We start from the raw sequence: 18391 nt of genomic DNA, 5'->3' as shown, positions 1-18391 counted from the left end.
ACACCCCAACACCAACAGTCCGGGCCCTGTTCGCCCCTATGTGTGGCTACTACAGTGCAGGCCCAAGGGGCAGTGGAAACACCAGTGGAGCCCTATGGCCCCGATGGGCTACCTCAGGAAGGCCCCTTTACCCCCTCCAGTGGAGCTGACCCTTCATGGGCTGAGCAGGTGGAGTTACAGCAAGTGAGAGTGGGGGGTAGGGGGGACCCTCAGCGGCTGAAGGGGGAAAGAGAGAAGGGGACACCACCAACACCCCACTCCCCTGTGCTGTGGCCGGATTCGGGGGAAGAATGGCCGGCCACCCCTGTGGCACGTACCCCTTGCCCCTCTCCAATGTGGGCTGCTTCACAACCATCACAAGCCAGGCCGCATCAGGCCACCGATCTTGTTGGCCGTACTGCATCTAATACTGAGCTCTCCCAGGAAGGAGTCTTTGAATCCCAAAGAGTCATGTTGTCCCAAGAATTTGGCGCACTGGCTGAATTACGTGCCCTGAGCTCCCACCTTCGCACCATTCCCACTAGGGACGACATGGAAAGCTATGTTGCTAGATTAGAGCAGTCCTACACCGCTGAGCTGCACGCGGTGCGAGAGGAAGTTCAACAACTCGAGCATCGGGTAACATCCACTGAAGTTACCCAGAATGATCTTAGTGCCCGCCTGGAGTCACAAGCTGCTACTATTGCTTCCCATTCTTTCCAACTTCAATATTTGGCGGACCAAATGGATGATGCCGAGAACAGGGGACGGCGCAACAATATAAGAATACGGGGTCTGCCCGAATCAGTAGAGACCCCTGCACTCCATGATACCCTACGCCAGTTGTTCAACTCCATCTTGGAGGTACCGGCAGATTCACCAGTGGAGCTGGATAGAGCGCATCGATCACTACAACCCAGACCTGCAGAGCTTGAGCAGCCGAGAGACGTTATCTGTCGGGATGCACCGTTATCAGCTAAAAGAGGCAATAATGTCCAAGGCAAGATCAGCAGGGGACATTATGTTCCAGAGGTCCTGCATACAGCTCTTACCGGATTTATCAAAACTGACACTACTAAAACGAAGAGCATTGAAGCCCTTTCTGGAGGAATTACGACAACGAGATATACCCTACTCGTGGGGATTTCCATTTCGCCTCCAGATCAGACAGGCGGAGCACAGATTTGTGATTCGACACCCGGGAGAGGTCCCGGCGGTTGCAGCGGCATGACAAATCGCAGCTCCTGAGTTACCAGATTGGCCAGGCCTGCCTACATCCCCACCGTACGGGGCCGCCCCCCCACTAGGGAGACCCCCTAGACGCCGAGCCCGGGGGGGTCGAGGCAGGGGAGGAGCACGGATAGGCCGCGTTCCTGGACAGTTGCCCCCTGAATGATGCTTGATAAGCAGGACGGTTTAGATTTGTTTTCTTTCTCAGGGTTGTGGCACCAAGTGGAGGGGCGGTCATTTTGGGACGGATCTTGGGATGCGGACGAGGCTCCCGCGATTATTATCGCTGGTTTACACTGATAGTTGGACCCTTTTGGGTTCATGAGTAGTTGGATGTCCCATTATGACCTCCTCTGCCTGCCAAATGTTTACTACTAATTGCTTAATAATGTTTTCTCTTTTCCTCTGTATTTTTCTCTTGAAACTGGATTTGGTTTATTGACTTTATATAGATATACTGTGTAACATGCGGTTGTGGGGGTGGGGGGAGGGGAAGCCTTTCGTAGTCAATTCACTACCCACCGGGGAATCCGTAGCCAGCGGGCCTGTCTATGGTATTATAAGTGTTGTTTCCCCACTGTTTAGTGTTAGTCTATTGAGTGTTTGTCTAGCAAGTGTCTCGTCTTAGTGTATATCCCTTCCCCTCCTATACCCATACCCATTCCCTTTACTACAACACCTGAGGATCCTGTATTGGTCGCTATCCTCCCAGTTGGGCGGCGGGAGGTTAGAAGGGAACCAGAACAGCGATGGATACTGTTCGCCTAGCATCCCTCAACGTTAGGGGACTTAATGTCCCACAGAAGAGATCACAGATCCTATATGACATGCACAAACAGAGAGTTAACATCCTCTTCTTACAGGAGACTCACTTCCGCTCCACCAGCATGCCAGACATCCGGGATCGTTACTTTGTGCGCTGGATCCACAGCGCCAACCCTGAGGCCAAATCGAAGGGAGTGTCAATAGCATTTCACAAATCTCTGCCATTGGAGGTCCTGGAGACAAAGGTAGATGATGACGGCAGATATGTCTTCGCGAAGGTAAGAGCCTTCGGGCAGTTGCTCACTCTCGCCACCTGGTACCTTCCCAACAACGGCCCCATCCCTGTTTGCAGGACAATGCTGAGCACACTGTCCGACTTTATGGAGGGTCACCTTTTAGTGGGGGGCGACTTTAATTTTCCCTTAGACCCTTCAGTTGACACGTCAGGGGGGCGGGGTGCTATCCCGCTGAGCCACCTCCGTGGCCTGCGGAGGGACCTGCATGCCCTGCAGCTGGTCGACATATGGCGGACCTTACACCCCCGGGATAGGGACTATTCCTACTTTTCTCCTGCACACGGATCTTATAGCAGAATTGATTTTTTCCTTTTGAGCCACAACGCTCTTAAATGGGAACCCACGGCAACAATTGGGAACATCCTCTTCTCTGATCATGCCCCTGTTTTCTTGACATTGTCCTTTCAGCGTCATAGTCGCAGTCCTTGGTGGTGGAGATTAAATGACAACCTCCTCAGAGATGCTATTTGTGCAGAGGAGATCAGACAGCATATAGCCTCCGTTAGCAATGACCCGGAGTCGAGCGAAACAGCTCACTCTCCTCGGAGTTGGGAGCAACTCAAGGGGGCATTGTGAGATATTTTTGTTCGCCATGGCACCCGCCTTAAAACAGAAAATAATGCACGAATTATCGCTCTCACGGCACAGATCCAGAGATTGGAGTTGCGCCATAAGTCCTCCTTATCTGCATCCAATCTGGCTGAGTTGGCAGGGGCTAGGGAATCCTTAAGGTCTCTCTTGGACCAGAAATACTTGCAACATAGGGCTCGGTTTCAGAGCTATTTGTATGATCATGCAGACAAATGCGGTAGACCTCTGTCCAGATTACTACACCCCCGCTCTCAGGCTTCCTACATCCCTAAGATCAAAGGCCCAGGGGGATCGGAGGTTTTCCACCCTGATGAGATAAGCAACAGCTTCGCTTCTTTTTACTCCTCGCTATACAACATTAGGGGTACAAAGGGTTCGACATCGTCCCCTTCCCAAACACCCCTCATAGACTCGTACGTGGCAGAGACAAGCTTACCAGTCTTGTCCATGGAAGTCACTGATACACTAGAGCAGGATATAGAGGAGGCAGAGGTCTCTGCGGTGATCAAAGACACACCCGCTGGTAAAAGTCCAGGGCCGGACGGGTTTACACCGGCCTTCTTTAAACAATTCAGAGAATTGCTGTCCCCCTTACTAGCCAAGGTATACGGTGCCGTATCATCGGAGTCAGGCTTTTCCCCCAGTAACATGGAAGCCCACATTAGCGTGCTACCCAAACAGGGTAAGGACCCCTCGCTCCCAGCCAGCTACAGACCCATATCCCTAATAAATGTGGATGTGAAGCTATTTTCTAAGGTGTTGGCGGAAAGATTGGCCCCCCACATCCCGTCAGTAATACACGCTGACCAGGTCGGATTCATCCCGGGAAGGGAGGCACGGGATAACTTAAACAAAACTATTCTCTTAATGTCACACGCGAAGGCGCGCTCCATACCCACCTGTCTTCTATCCGTGGACGCGGAGAAGGCCTTTGACAGGGTCCACTGGGGTTTCATGACGGCGGCACTTAGACAGATCGGGCTGGGTCCTAGGTTCCTGGGAAAAATTCTAGCCCTCTATTCCAATCCCACTGCTAGGGTGAGAGTTAATGGGAACCTTTCCGGGTCCTTCCCCATCAGAAATGGTACTAGACAGGGGTGCCCGCTCTCGCCCTTACTATATGTCATAGTGATGGAGCACTTAGCCACAGCTATCCGGAAAAACCCCAACATCCATGGGATCACAATGGGATCCAGACATTGTAAGGCTGCGTTGTACGCAGATGATTTGCTGTTGTACGTTTCTCAACCAAGGATCTCTTTCCCGTCGCTCATACAAGAGTTCAAGAGATATAGCGCGGTTAGTGACTTTAAAATCAACTATACTAAGACTGAGGCTCTCAACATATCACTTCCTGCTTCAGAGGTGGACCACATTAAAGACAACTTCCCCTTTCAGTGGCGGCAGACGTCCCTCAAATATCTGGGAGTAATGATTCCGACTGATCTGTCGAAGTTATAAACTCTTAATTACTCACCCCTTCTGGATCGCACCCTGAAAGATCTCCAAACATACGATTGTAAACGCCTTTCGTGGTTCGGCAGGATTAACGTCCTAAAAATGGATGTGCTTCCACGTTTTTTATACATTTTTCAGGGTGTGCTGATTCTACCCCCTGCTGGCATTTTCCGCATTTTACGTTCTGCCATGTTGCGATTCATTTGGGGATCCAAACGCCCTAGAATAGCCTGGAAGACGCTGATTAGACCAAAGTCAATGGGGGTGGCGGGCCTCCCTGACCTTAAACTATATCATCGAGCATCATTGCTCCTCAGAGTGCTTGACTGGACGTATAACACGGTATCCAAACAATGGGTCGCTCTGGAACAAACATGTTCAGCATCACTTCTTAAATTGTTGCCTTGGGTTCCAGCGGGAACCTTCCCTGCTCCGGCGCCCCAGGCAATTTTGCTAAGGGACGCGCTGCGCCTGTGGAGATCACTAATAGCGAAGAAATGCTTGTTCCGGGAGCTTGGCCCTCTCACCCCGATCTTCCAGAACCCGGGATTCCAACCGGGAATGGCTAAGCTGTCCTTTTTGGGCTGGGGGGTTTTAGAGGACCCACGGATGTACGACCTACTGCAGGGATCTCCACTGCCTCCCCATAAGGACTTTAATCCGCGTCAGGGCCATACGGGTAGTTCATGGTTCGAATACTCACAATTACGGTCCTTTATAGTGGGGGCAGGAGACTCGGCGGCCTTCGCCGATTCCCTTACAGCCTTTGAGGGTTTATTTCGACTGGACGCAGCCCCACCACATGCCATTTCCCAAATTTACTCTATTCTGACGGATGACTCCAAGACCTCAGAACTCCCATTTGTTAGGAGCTGGGAACGCGAGCTGGGAACCCCCCTGTCACAGGAAGACTGGGACAAATCTTTCCTTTTTACGCACAAGATGTCCTCCGCTTGCTCAGCACAGGAAAAGGGATATAAGATAGTCGCACGATGGTACCGGGTGCCGACAGTGTTGCACTTAGCCTTCCCCTCGGTCTCGGACATATGCTGGCGCTGTGGAACTGATAAAGGAGATATGCTGCACGTCTGGTGGAGCTGTGAAGCTCTTAAACCCTTCTGGAGCCAGGTGTTTAGCATATACAGGCAAATTTCGGGCAAAACAGTGACTGCTTGCCCAGATGTGGCCCTTCTCTCAGTTCTCCCTGGTCAAATCGGAGCTCAAAAGAAGGACATACTACGTTTTTGTTTAATTGCAGCCAGGGTGGTAATACCGCGCCACTGGCGGTCCACCACATGTCCGTCCCTAGCCGAATGGGCCGCAGAAATGTCTCACCTGTTCCGCATGGAGGAACTAGCTATCTTAACACCTGAAGGCCATGAAAAGTTTCTTCACGTTTGGTCCCCCTGGATGAGTTTTAGGGACTCTCAGGACTTCAAGGCCCTCTTCGAAGAGCAGGCCCCAGGATAGACTGCCCTAAAGCCCATGTAGCGGTATTTATATATAGCCTCTCTGCGGAAGACAGGGAACCCCTGATGCTTCTCCTTCCACTATACGGAACACGCCCCACAGGATTCCTCCCCCTTGTATATACTATCCCTTTTGTATCTGTCTAATTATCTGTCTTGTCGAGTTTTGTGTTTTAGTCTTATTAACACGCTCATTCCAGGCGCGCAGTTCCCTGCAACTCAGGAAACTAAACTGTTATACTACCCGGAAAGGAGTAGGTTGACATGTTATCAGAATGGGGAGGCAACGGTCAAATGATGGGTACTTTTCAGAGTTTAACTGTAGAAACCGCTCCCTTCTCCATCCGGAAAGGCATTATACTCATTCGGGACTCCACTGGGGACATAATGTGTGACCTGGATGTATGCTTATGTTTACCATACATTGTATGTTTTACACTGATTAATGTAGGCTCCTGTCTAATGTTATGTGAGTTCTTGTTTTACAATGTTCAATAAAATGATTCAACATAACAGGACACAAAAATTTCTAGGTTTGTAGGCCTTATAGAATTGGAGATAGAGGCGTCTGAATTGACCCTCCCTCTGCAGCCTCTAAACTCATCTCAGACAAATATGACTCTTCTCTGCTAATTATTACAAGGAGATTTTTTTTTAGGTAAACAGGGAATCCTGCTGATGGTGCTGTGTGTAGGATCACACAATACCATGGGGATGAGCAGAGCTCTTCACTGCCCCAGCCCACAGCCACTGTGGAAGGATATTTAAGAACTGAGCTCTGATTACATGACCTTCTATCGGAACGCCGAGTATCAGCAATGATCTGCCCTAAATCGCCTGCAGCTTGTGGCCTGGATGGCGGAGGAAGGGGGGGGGGGGGGGGGAGGTCAGTGAGATAAAAGTTCCATTCAGATAAATCCGCATGGGACTGTTTTTTTTTTTTGAAGAGTTAAACTGCCTGTACAAGCGTCATAGAGGCCTGTACAGGCGTTAAAGCGACCTCTGCTCATTGGTATTAAAATATGATCCAGGGCCAGAAAAACCTTTCATAAAACAGAAAAATATTACACAATCCTGATACAAGTTACTGATCCTGTATCATTCTGCGGCCTCGATACACACAGTTATGGCAGAAGTGGCTACACTGTGAAGATAGTCAATTACCTTGAAAGTTTCAAACTTTCCCCCGACAACTTCTCCCCGGGCGAAGATATCCACACCGATATAGACATCAGTTCTGCGGGGCTCGTCTGCCATGCGCTGCAGGTGATCTTCCTTCCAGTTGTAGTTTGTGAAAATCCCATCACATGCATCAAAAAACTGTCTATTGGGAGAATTATAATAAGGCAGATCAAAATAATATACAGTATATATATCAATTTACAGAAAGCATCCATGTTTATGTTCATGTTCACACACTGTACCCATCTGTCAGCGTTGAATTACTTAAAGCGTAAAACTGTAAAGTTACTTGACAAAAATAGTTTTTGCACAGCTGGAGAGAACCTTAGACAACAATTCCAGAGATACCTGTTTTATGCTTCTGGCTTCTTCCTATCCTGAGCTATATAGATATAGAAGAAAAAGAGGCGATACGGGCGCCGCAATGTGTAAAAAACGTTTGGCAGTAAAGACAAGGGGGCAAATTTACTTACCCGGCCCATTCACGATCCAGCGGCGCGTTCTCTGCTCTGGATTCGGGTCCGGCCGGGATTCATGAAGGGAGTTCCTCCGCCGTCCACCAGGTGGCGCTGCTGCGCTGAAAATCATCTCCACGCGCCGGAATGCACCACCTCGGACCAGGTGAAGGTAAGCGGTCACCAAGCGACACTTTTTCGGGTTTTAAATGCGGCGGTTTTTCCGAATACGTCGGGTTTTCGTTCGGCCACGCCCCCCGATTTCCGTCGCGCGCATGCCGGCGCCGATGCGCCACAATCCGATCGCGTGCGCCACAATCCCGGGGCAATTCAGGTACAATCGGCGCAAATCGGAAATATTCGGGTAACACGTCGGGAAAACGCGATTCGGGCCCTTAGTAAATGACCCCCAAGGTGTTTTTAGAGTGGTGCTCACCTTTTTAGGTTGTACAATCGGTACAACACGTTCAAATGCGGTCTTTGGTTGAGTTTTTTAGGCGGCCGTCCTGGGTAACGCGGTGGGGGGTCCTCACCCCGCACACAGCAAGTTGAATTTCTGGACCTGATAATAGGGCATGATGGTAACAAATTCACCACAAAAACGTTCTTCAAGAATGTGGATGTGAACAGCTATCTGAACTATACCAGTAACCATCATAAAAAATGGCTACGAAACATCCCTTACAGCCAGTTCAGGCGGATACGCAGAAATTGCTCTGACACACAAACCTTCAAAGATCAATGTTTGATCCTAGAAAAAAGGTTCAAAGAAAAGAAGTACCCAAAGACAATTGTAAAAGATGCAGTGAAACGAGTAAGCCAAATCACACAAGAAGAAAGCCTTCAACCGAAAAACCCAGAAAAACAAAAGAAAACAGAAACAAAGAATGAACTGAAATTCATCACAACATATAGCCAGGATAGTCAAAAAATCTTAAACATCCTCAAAAAGCATTGGAAGATTATAAAAACTGATCCACTATTAAATAAAATAGTTCCAGATGACATAGCCTGCATCTACAAAAGAGCCCCCACAATAAAAAATCTGTTAGCCCCAAGTATCCCTAAACAATACAGACACCAGACTACATCAACAGCTAGAAAAGGAAGCTCCAGATGTGGGAAATCCCAATGTCTCTGTTGCAGAATTATTAAGACATCTGACACCTTCAGATCTAATAACACAATGGAAACTTTCAATCTTAAAGCCCATTTAAACTGCACCAGCCAATATGTCATCTATCTTATTGAATGTCAATGCGGCTTGCAGTACGTCGGTAGGACTACCCAAGCACTACATTGTCGAGTTAACCAACATCGGTATAATATCAAACACAAAATTCTCACTCACGGGCTATCAAAACATTGCACACTTAAACATAAAGGAGAAGGGAAAATTTCAATTATGCCTATTGACCACATCAGTCACGATGTGAATAATAGATTCGGAGCATTAAAAAAGAGGGAAATCTACTGGATGTACCGTTTAAAAACACTAAAACCGGCTGGCCTCAATGAGGTCACAGAAACAATACTCACCTAAGAACTTTCATCAAATTGCATAATCCTCGCTCCAAATCCTCACTACGACGCTCTATGCCCGTTTTGGTTTGACCCCTCCAGGCTTCCGTAGCTGAGCCGCGCAAGACAGAGACAAACCTCACACACACCAACAATTAATAGGCAGAATACCGATCACAAACACAGGTCAGCTTTTAAAGTATTAACCACATAGATTTTACGTTCTTTATTCCTCGTTGTTTTATTCCTCGTTTTTATTATACCTGTTGTAATGTATAAAATCCCCTCTCCCCCCTCCCTCAACTGCATTATATTAACGCTATGAACTAATAGAACTGGATTTTGTATTTTATGTAATCAAATGTATTTTAGTTATTTTAATTTTAGCCACAGAACTCTAGGAATGATTTTATGAATGAACCATTGTACTACAATGTTTATGTTTACATATCTGACGTCAGAGCACAAGCATCTCGCGCCAAAATCTACCTTTATAAACCATATGTTCTTCCATTATTCTGAAGCTATATGTAACTGAGGAAGAGCCTAGTACAGGCTCGAAACGCGTTTTACACAGCTTAAACAATAAAACCAATTGTACTAATAATACGACGAAACGGAGTTATTGGCGCCGACCATCAACCTGGAACACACCACAAAAAACTGAAATATCCTGAGCTATAGGACTAGTAGGTATATGAGGCTATCTGTAATATCCTCTCAGTTTTTCTTGCAGTGGGGGGGACTTCCCGGTTGTGACATCAGCTATGGGCAGTGATGCCTGAGCACTGAGGGCATTCACGTGAACGTGCACAAACAGCTCAGCCAATCAGGATACAGAATCAGTGTTACTGCTTGTACAGAGATCCAGTGCAGAGCTAGGTAGGGAAGGCACAGAGCACAGGAGCTCTGCACCACACAGTAATCTACTACATCACAAAGAAAAGGATATATTAAAACATATCCAACTACACCATAAAACAGCTACTTGCTGCTGGTGTCATATTAAAGGTAAGAATTTCATCTTTTAGATCTCATCAGGCTTGTGGTTCTGAGATGTATAAAACCAGAGAGAGATAGTTTAGGACATAATTCATCCTCATAGACTGTAAGCTCTTGTGTCACCCCCTCATCCTCATAGACTGTAAGCTCTTGTGTCATCCCCTCATCCTCATAGACTGTAAGCTCTTGTGTCACCCCCTCATCCTCATAGACTGTAAGCTCTTGTGTCCCCCCTCATCCTCATAGACTGTAAGCTCTTGTGTCACCCCCTCATCCTCATAAACTGTAAGCTCTTGTGTCACCCCCTCATCCTCATAGACTGTAAGCTCTTGTGTCACCCCTCATCCTCATACTGTAAGCTCTTGTGTCACCCCCTCATCTTCATAGACTGTAAGCTCTTGTGTCACCCCCTCATCCTCATAGACTGTAAGCTCTTGTGTCACCCCCTCATCCTCATAGACTGTAAGCTCTTGTGTCACCCCCTCATCCTCATAGACTGTAAGCTCTTGTGTCACCCCCTCATCCTCATAGACTGTAAGCTCTTGTGTCACCCCCTCATCCTCATAGACTGTAAGCTCTTGTGTCACCCCCTCATCTTCATAGACTGTAAGCTCTTGTGCCACCCCGTCATCCTCATAGACAGTAAGCTCTTGTGTCACCCCCTCATCCTCATAGACTGTAAGCTCTTGTGTCACCCCCTCATCCTCATAGACTGTAAGCTCTTGTGTCGCCCCCTCATCCTCATAGACTGTAAGCTCTTGTGTCACCCCCTCACCCTCATAGACTGTAAGCTCTTGTGTCACCCCCTCATCCTCATAGACTGTAAGCTCTTGTGTCACCCCCTCATCCTCATAGACTGTAAGCTCTTGTGTCACCCCTTCATCCTCATAGACTGTAAGCTCTTGTGTCACCCCCTCATCCTCATAGACTGTAGGCTCTTGTGTCACCCCCTCATCCTCATAGACTGTAAGCTCTAGTGTCGCCCCCTCATCCTCATAGACTGTAAGCTCTTGTGTCCCCCCTCATCCTCATAGTCTGTAAGCTCTTGTGTCACCCCTTCATCCTCATAGACAGTAAGCTCTTGTGTCACCACCTCATCCTCATAGACTGTAAGCTCTTGTGTCATCCCCTCATCCTCATAGACTGTAAGCTCTTGTGTCAACCCCTCATCCTCATAGACTGTAAGCTCTTGTGTCACCCCCTCATCCTCATAGACTGTAAGCTCTTGTGAGCTGGGCTCCCACTCCCATTATTGCATATGACTGTTTGTAATGTAGTATGTTATTTGTATATGTCCCCTATGATTTATTAAGCGCTACAGAAAATGATGGCGCTATATAAATAGTATCAAAGATTATTATAATTGGAAACGCACACTGCAGATAAAGATATAGTTTCTGCCAATTTATTTAACTATCTGTTTCTACAATTCTGTAGATCACACATTCACAAGCCTGATGTGAGCTAAAAGATGAAATTCTTATTTTTGATAGGACACCGGCACCATGTTTCTAGGTGCTATAACACCAAAGATAGGGACACCTAATGTGACACTCAAGTCTAAACTTGACTCATCTCCGGTAAAATATGACTCTTCTCTGTTCATTATCACATAACTTTGGAGGAGTTTTTTTTTTATATAGGTAAACGGAGGAAAAAAGGGGGCATTTATGAAAGGACATTTCATCCCCCACTTGAGGGGGCTGCTAGTTTGATAGGGTAAAATCTGGAGATATTGCCATGGCACTAGATCCATGGCCATGTGTCTCGGATGGCCAGATCCTCAAAATAAGATCGACCAACTTAATAAAATAGAAGCCTTTGAGTTGGGATAAATTAAAAATTCCCAGCGTTAATTTGTTAATTCATCACTATGGCAACTTGTTACAAATTAACACGTTAAAAATTCATAGCGTTTATTCGCCGTGCATCACCATGGCAACTACTATACTGTACTGATACCTAGGAAGCGAGAGCTCTGCCAAGCAAAAGTGCAGGAGAGGTGAAGATGTGTGCAGACACATAGAGACATTTATCTGCTGCATTTATTATTGTGAGGCTGCAGAGGTAGCGATATAAGGAGCGCAGAGGTATTAGGTGGATTTGGGCATTGAAGCTTGACTATATACTGTACTTAGGATAGGAAGACCTAGGCCCCAATAAGACACTGGGGGTCATTTACTAAGGGCCCGAATCGTTTTTTTTCGCCGGATGTCACGAAAATTACCGATTTTCATTGAATTGCCCCAGGTTTTTGGCGCACGCGACCGGATTGTGGCGCATCGGCGACGGCATGCACGCAGCGGAAATCGGGGGGGCGTGGCTGTCAGAAAAACCGCCGTATTTTTTTTAAAAAATGTGTCGCTTGACACGCACTTACCTGCACCCAGGATAGCTTGGTGAACTCCAGTGAACTCTGACGGAATTCAGCGCAGCAGAGTGATGGGACCCTAACGGATCAGGAAAACGGGTGCCCATTATACCCCCAAATGAAGAGAGCCACAGGTCACCCAGGTAGTAATTTCTATGGTGCAGACAACGTTTCCTTCAGTGCCATAGAGAGACCTCCTTCATCTTGGGGTACAAAGCACCCCCCCGTTCTCCTGATCTGTGGGGGTCCCACTGATCAGCAAGTTAGCGCCTATCCTTGTTGATCCCTTCAATAGCCGCCATATTGTAATGAGACCAAATTTGGAAAGGTGGTCATGTAACATATCAAGATATAAAAGACTAGAACAGATCTGTAATATCCCTTGTAGTCCCAATGTTATCAACACAAAGATTCTCCAAAGATTTTGGATCCGGCGCCGTCAGCTCTGTGTTCAGCATCAGGAACAAGTCACATTTTCCGTGGTTGTGTAACTTTGGAACCACAAGAGTTATTACAGATCTGACCCTACTTCTACATTCACGTCCGGTGTTGGGCTTTCCTTGCTGATCCTATGCAAACTTCCCATAAGGAAGAATAAGCTTCTTCTATTGATTAGTGGGGGGTCCCAATGATCAGTCTTGTATTAGAAATCCTATGGGTGGGAATAAACCATATTTTTCGGACTATAAGGCGCACAAAAAATCCTTTGATTTTCTCTGAAATCGAAGGTGCGCCTTATAGTCCAGTGCGCCTTATATATGAACTGTACTTACAGACATCAGCTGCCTTTAACTGTGCACAGGTCTGCCACCTGCTGGTCATTCATCTTTATAATCAGGTGCGCCTTATACATGAACCTAGATGTTTTAGCAGGCATTTATTGATGGTGCGCCTTATAATCCGAAAAATACTGTAAATGTACACTGCGGGACAACCAATAAACTAATGTCACTACAGCCCCAGAGAAAAATCTCCCCCTTAGTGTCTCGAGAGGCGAATGCAAAATTCGTAAAAGTACCTATTGTCGTCATTGAGTTCGTTCTGCCACTTCAGCTCCCCGGTGTGGATCACGCTGTCGTACCAGATGACCAGACCCCCGGGGATTTGTGAGTGAAACTTTTCTGTCAAATAGGAGAGGAACAAGGGCACCCGGGACACGGCCACCGACTACAGGTAAGAAATAAATCCAAATATTAGTTCCACGTCATATACGAGGTAATAATCTGTGGCTATGGGTGATGTCCACTACTTACACTAAGGACATTCTCAATGTTAACCAACCATCCGTCAAACCTGTAGAAGCGCGCGAGCGACACCATCTGATCTGCCACGGCTTTGTACGTGGCCTCGTCGCCCGCCAGGAACGATTCGCACATCTTGCCGCCATCTTCCCATTCTGTGATAAATGTACCTAAAGGAAGGTAGGAAGAAAATTTTGATTTTGCGGAGTAGAGTATTTTATCCTGTGCACATGTGACCCTTAAAGGGGTTGTCCCAAGTATTTAAGTTATTCCCTACCCAGGGGGTGATCAAGTGAAAGTCCTAATGCTGGGACCCCTACAACCCGAAGAACTGATGGGTGGAGCAGGAGGAGGAGAATGTGCCCTAACTCGCTAGTCACGGTCTATGGGAGCAGTAGGAGATACCTGAGCGATGTGCTCAGCTGTTTTTGTCATTCCCACACAACTTAATGGAGCGACACATCCTCGTCCTGCCATCCCACCCAACTGCGGGAACTGGTGGCCCATTATTGTGATCAGTGGGGGCCCCAAAAGTCGGACCTTCACATTTTTATTCTCAAACTGTGGATAAGGCATATAACTCTTATGAGACCTTTGGCTTGGCTTTCAGAATTAGGGGCAGGGGACTTCACAGAATCTATGAGTTAGTGCCCCTGGGTCATCATGCTTGAATTTGATGATAGATTTCCTTTAAAGGACATCTATCACCAGGATGAAGGATTGTAAACCCAGCATACTGACATACTGGTGTGTGTCCCCTTTGGCAGGATCTGTTCTTCTTTTAGCTTCTTATGCCCTGATTTTTTACAAAAAAAGGCTTTTACATTTATGCAAATGAGAGTGAGGGGCTCCAGGCTCCATGGGAGTTAATGGGAGCCATAGGAGCCCCTTAGACTCATTTGCATAATTTTTAAAGCCCCTTTTTCTTTAAAACAAGGGCATTAGAAGCTCAAATAACAGTAGATCCTGCCAGAGGGGGGGGGGGCACACCAGTATGTCTGTATGTTTGGTTTACAATCCATGATAGATGTCGTTGAAGTACTTGGGACAACCCCTTTAATACAATATAATTTAATGCAAGCAATTCTGCAAATCTTACCCAAGACTGAAACCCCATGTTTGTGAGCAGCATTAGTCCAGCACACAGGAGGGATAGTAAACATCCGATGACTGAAGTACACGAAAATATCAATGTACTGCCAGTGGTAGAAGACATACGGGTCCTTAGAGTCAGAGCCCTGAATAAACCTGTAGAAGAGACCCAGATTAAGGTCATCAATACAAATACCCACAGAGATATACATATAGGACCTGGAAGATAACCCACCCCGGCCATACCTGTCCTCCAGATACCCTCCCATCAAGTCATGGCAGACCAGGGTCTTCGGTCTATGGCTATTATCAAGAGGTGGATATCGTTTTGCAAGAGGCGTCACGGCTATATTGAACATGTCTTGGGTGGTCGGTTTCCATGAAAATAGTTCCTCCAGATTGGAGAAGAAAAAGCTGATGGGTTCGGTGGTCGCTCGGTCATGATGTCTCGCTAAGTGGGAAAGAAATTTTTATGAGCGGAGGCAGATTGGGTTTGGTGTGGATGGTGTCCGAGCCTACGGACTCAGGGGGTACGTCGGGATATTTCCAAACGTATAACACTATGGGGCAGATTTACTTACCCGGTCCGTTCGCGATCCAGCGGCGCGTTCTCTGTGGTGGATTCGGGTCCGGCCGGGATTCATCAAGGCAGTTCCTCCGCCGTCCACCAGGTGGCGCTGCTGCGCTGAAAAGCATCCGAACGCACTGGAGTTCACCGAGCCGGGCTGAGTGAAGGTAAGTGCGTCCCAAGCGACACATTTTTTTTTTTTAAATGCGGCGGTTTTTCCGAATCCGTCGGGTTTTCGCTAGGCCACGCCCCCCGATTTCCGTCACGTGCATGCCGGCGCCGATGCGCCACAACCCGATCGCGTGTGCCAAAATCCCGGGGCAATACAGGGGAAATCGACACAAATCGGAAATATTCTGGTAACACGTCGGGAAAACGCGAATCGGGCCCTTAGTAAATGACCCCCTAAATATCCACCCTGTGACATATGTAATGCAGTGGCTGCATTCGTATAAGCCTCTGGTATCAGTACATAGCCGAGCACTCGCCCGGACGCGATACAAGGCTTACTGCAACGTGACCGGCTGCCATAGGCCATGATCTCTCTGCAAATTGTGCAGCCAGATCATACAGTCGTGTGAATGGGGCCCAAGTCTGTATGCAGCCTGATCAATTCATTTGATGTCAACACTATGGTTACACCAAATGTAAGGCTCCAACGTTCCACACAGAGACTAATAGTGTTGTACGTGCAATACTTGTGCCTCATTCACACACAGGGCGAGCACAGGGCCGGGAGGTGGAGAGGGAAGGGGTGGGTGCTCATCACCCCTCCTCGCTCCATAGGCAGCATCACGGCCGCCCAAACACTATCGCGGTGCGGTGATGGACTGTGTACTCTCTGAAACCATGACGGGGAACCATTGCAATCTATGGTGGCCATGATCTGTTCGTAAATCTTGCGACCAGATCACGCCACCCCTTGTGGCAGTGTGAATGAGCCCCTAGTGCGTGTCAAGAAATCTGTGTTATACAATAGCAACGCCGTTTCTTACCTGACAATGGAACGGACTCATATCTAATGACTTCCTTATAAACTTTCATGTCTGGGCGAAGATATTACCTAAAGGAAAACATGAAAATGCATGAAATACCCAGAAACCAGAGAATTTATCATGAATTTTACAGAAAAGTTTGTGACTTTCTGTGCATTTATGACATACGGATGGACCGAACCTTGTGCAAGGCCCTGGACTCGTAGTCATTAATGACGTCCCGAGTCACTGCCTCATCCTGGGAACAAGGTTACTGACCACAACAATACACTGCAGGGGGCGCTAGTGACTAGGATGCAGGGAGTCAGGGGGGGGGGTCTTCATACACAGTTTCTCCATAGATTATCAGATGTGAGTTTATAACGATTGGATCCAGCGCCTTCAGCTCTGTGTTCAGCACCAGGGACAACACGTCATGTAGCTGTGCATCACAGGGAACGTTCCCAGTGGTTGTCGCAACTTTTTGTGTTGACATCTTCTGAACCACACAGGATATTATAGATGTGATTTGTGAGACAATTCAGCTCTTCTATGATTTGCTAAATGACCTCCTATCCGTTGGAAAAAAAAAAAAAACCTGAACTTGATCCAGTATTGAGTCTTTCAAGATGGCGGCCATGTTCGTACATAGCCTAAAAGATTGTCCCCTCACCCATTACTCGCTAGAGGATCCGACATGTCGTTTTTGCTTTTGTTTCTAAAATAAAAGGGCGTCCTGGGACTTTGGTCTCGCCCTTTATACATACATACATTGCACACACAGATAGGACATGCAGGCTTGCCGAGGATGCATGTCACACTAGGTAATGCAGAAGTCACCACTAATTATACGGAGCGCCATAGTGAACCTGGCGCCGTAGTATCATCACACTCCAACGCGCACCACATGATAGGGGATACATACAACGCATCTGTCACCCATAGGCCTGTACTGTAAACATATACTACAGGGTATATATTCATCTATACGGTATAAATACATTGAGGTACAGTCACCTATATCCGACCTCTTTAGGTCTCTGTCGGAGTACAGTCACCTATATCCGACCTCTTTAGGTCTCTGTCGGAGTATAGTCACCTATATCCGACCTCTTTAGGTCTCTGTCGGAGTACAGTCACCTATATCCGGCCTCTTTAGGTCTCTGTCGGATCAATAAGGATCTATGGATGCGCATAAAATATATACAGGGGGCTTATACACCACAAAAACGTAAATGTAATCAGAACTGTAGAATTTTTTGCTATGTATATGACATAATGATACAGAAAATGAGAAATAAAAGGGATACCGGTCACGGAGGAGAAGGATGTCACCGGCTGGCGGCAGCTTCCACGGTCGCTCCCTTCTGCTGAGGCGTCAACGACAGCGAACGCGTGGGAGTGAGGGAGGAAGTTGGGAAAACCTGGAAAAAAAGAGTCATGGATGTGTAAGAGCTGCAGAGCTGGGGTGTGTGTACATGCAGGATGGCAGAGACCGCTATGCACAGGGACAGCAGGGAGAGGACATATGCGACATATGTGCGACACCTGCCGGGGGGTGGCGCACTGCTCCTGGCGCCTCAGCTCCGTCATGCAGGTGTCTGACCTGTGCTCTATAGCTGGCTGCCATTCATTGTGCACAGGCTGCGGTTTTCCGTTCACACTTCTGCATTTTTGCACTTCCGCCTCCTCATTTTCCTGTCATGGAGCCGTCCCCGCTCGTCACCTCACACGGGCCCGCCTCTTAAAAAGAAAGGACGAGGTATAACGCGTCAAGACATGGAGGAACCAATGTGCATAGTGTCCTAGTATCCCTCCACGTCACTGTATCCAGCTTGTGGAAAAAAACCGCTCCGTCTTTTGATGCGTTATCGCGCTGAGTACAGAAGAAGTGTAGTACCCATAGCCTATCACTAGGGGGAGACATAGCACTAGGTGGGAAGGCTTCGCGTTCCGTTTTTTTATTTATTAATCGTTTTTAATTATTTTTTTTCCAGATTTTTCTTAGATTTTAGTATGTAAATTTAGTTTTGTATTTTTAATTTTTTTATGCATTGGTATTTTTTGCATTTTATGTATCTGTTTGGTTGTTTTACTGGTTGTGACACCTTCTTTTTACCCTTTTAGGGGACAATAAATAAATTATTATTATTATTATATTATTATTATTATAATATTTTTATTATTATTATTCATA

General features: G+C 47.1%; 1 protein-coding gene across 4 annotated transcripts in view; it reads right to left on the bottom strand.

The window, feature by feature from the left end:
• Nucleotides 1-18036, bottom strand: part of ENGASE (endo-beta-N-acetylglucosaminidase) — a 28301-nt gene extending 10265 nt beyond the window's left edge. The window contains exons 1-8 of one of the 4 annotated variants that reach the window (XM_072112361.1): nt 17743-18036; nt 17505-17618; nt 16216-16283; nt 14899-15103; nt 14660-14808; nt 13573-13730; nt 13338-13486; nt 6953-7112 (exon numbers count right to left, since the gene is read on the bottom strand). In XM_072112361.1, coding sequence (XP_071968462.1) covers nt 6953-7112; nt 13338-13486; nt 13573-13730; nt 14660-14808; nt 14899-15103; nt 16216-16264 — 870 coding nt within the window. In that variant the 5' untranslated portion in view covers nt 16265-16283; nt 17505-17618; nt 17743-18036. The remainder of the gene's footprint in view (nt 1-6952; nt 7113-13337; nt 13487-13572; nt 13731-14659; nt 14809-14898; nt 15104-16215; nt 16284-17504; nt 17619-17742) is intronic. The other 3 variants (XM_072112359.1, XM_072112358.1, XM_072112357.1) reach the window with 3 other exon arrangements.
• Between the last annotated feature and the right edge of the window lie 355 nt (nt 18037-18391).

Source organism: Engystomops pustulosus, chromosome 6 (assembly GCF_040894005.1).
Source record: "Engystomops pustulosus chromosome 6, aEngPut4.maternal, whole genome shotgun sequence".
Taxonomy (NCBI): domain Eukaryota; kingdom Metazoa; phylum Chordata; class Amphibia; order Anura; family Leptodactylidae; genus Engystomops; species Engystomops pustulosus.
The sequence above is the reverse complement of the archived record's forward strand: the minus strand, read 5'-3'. Positions and strand labels throughout refer to the sequence as shown.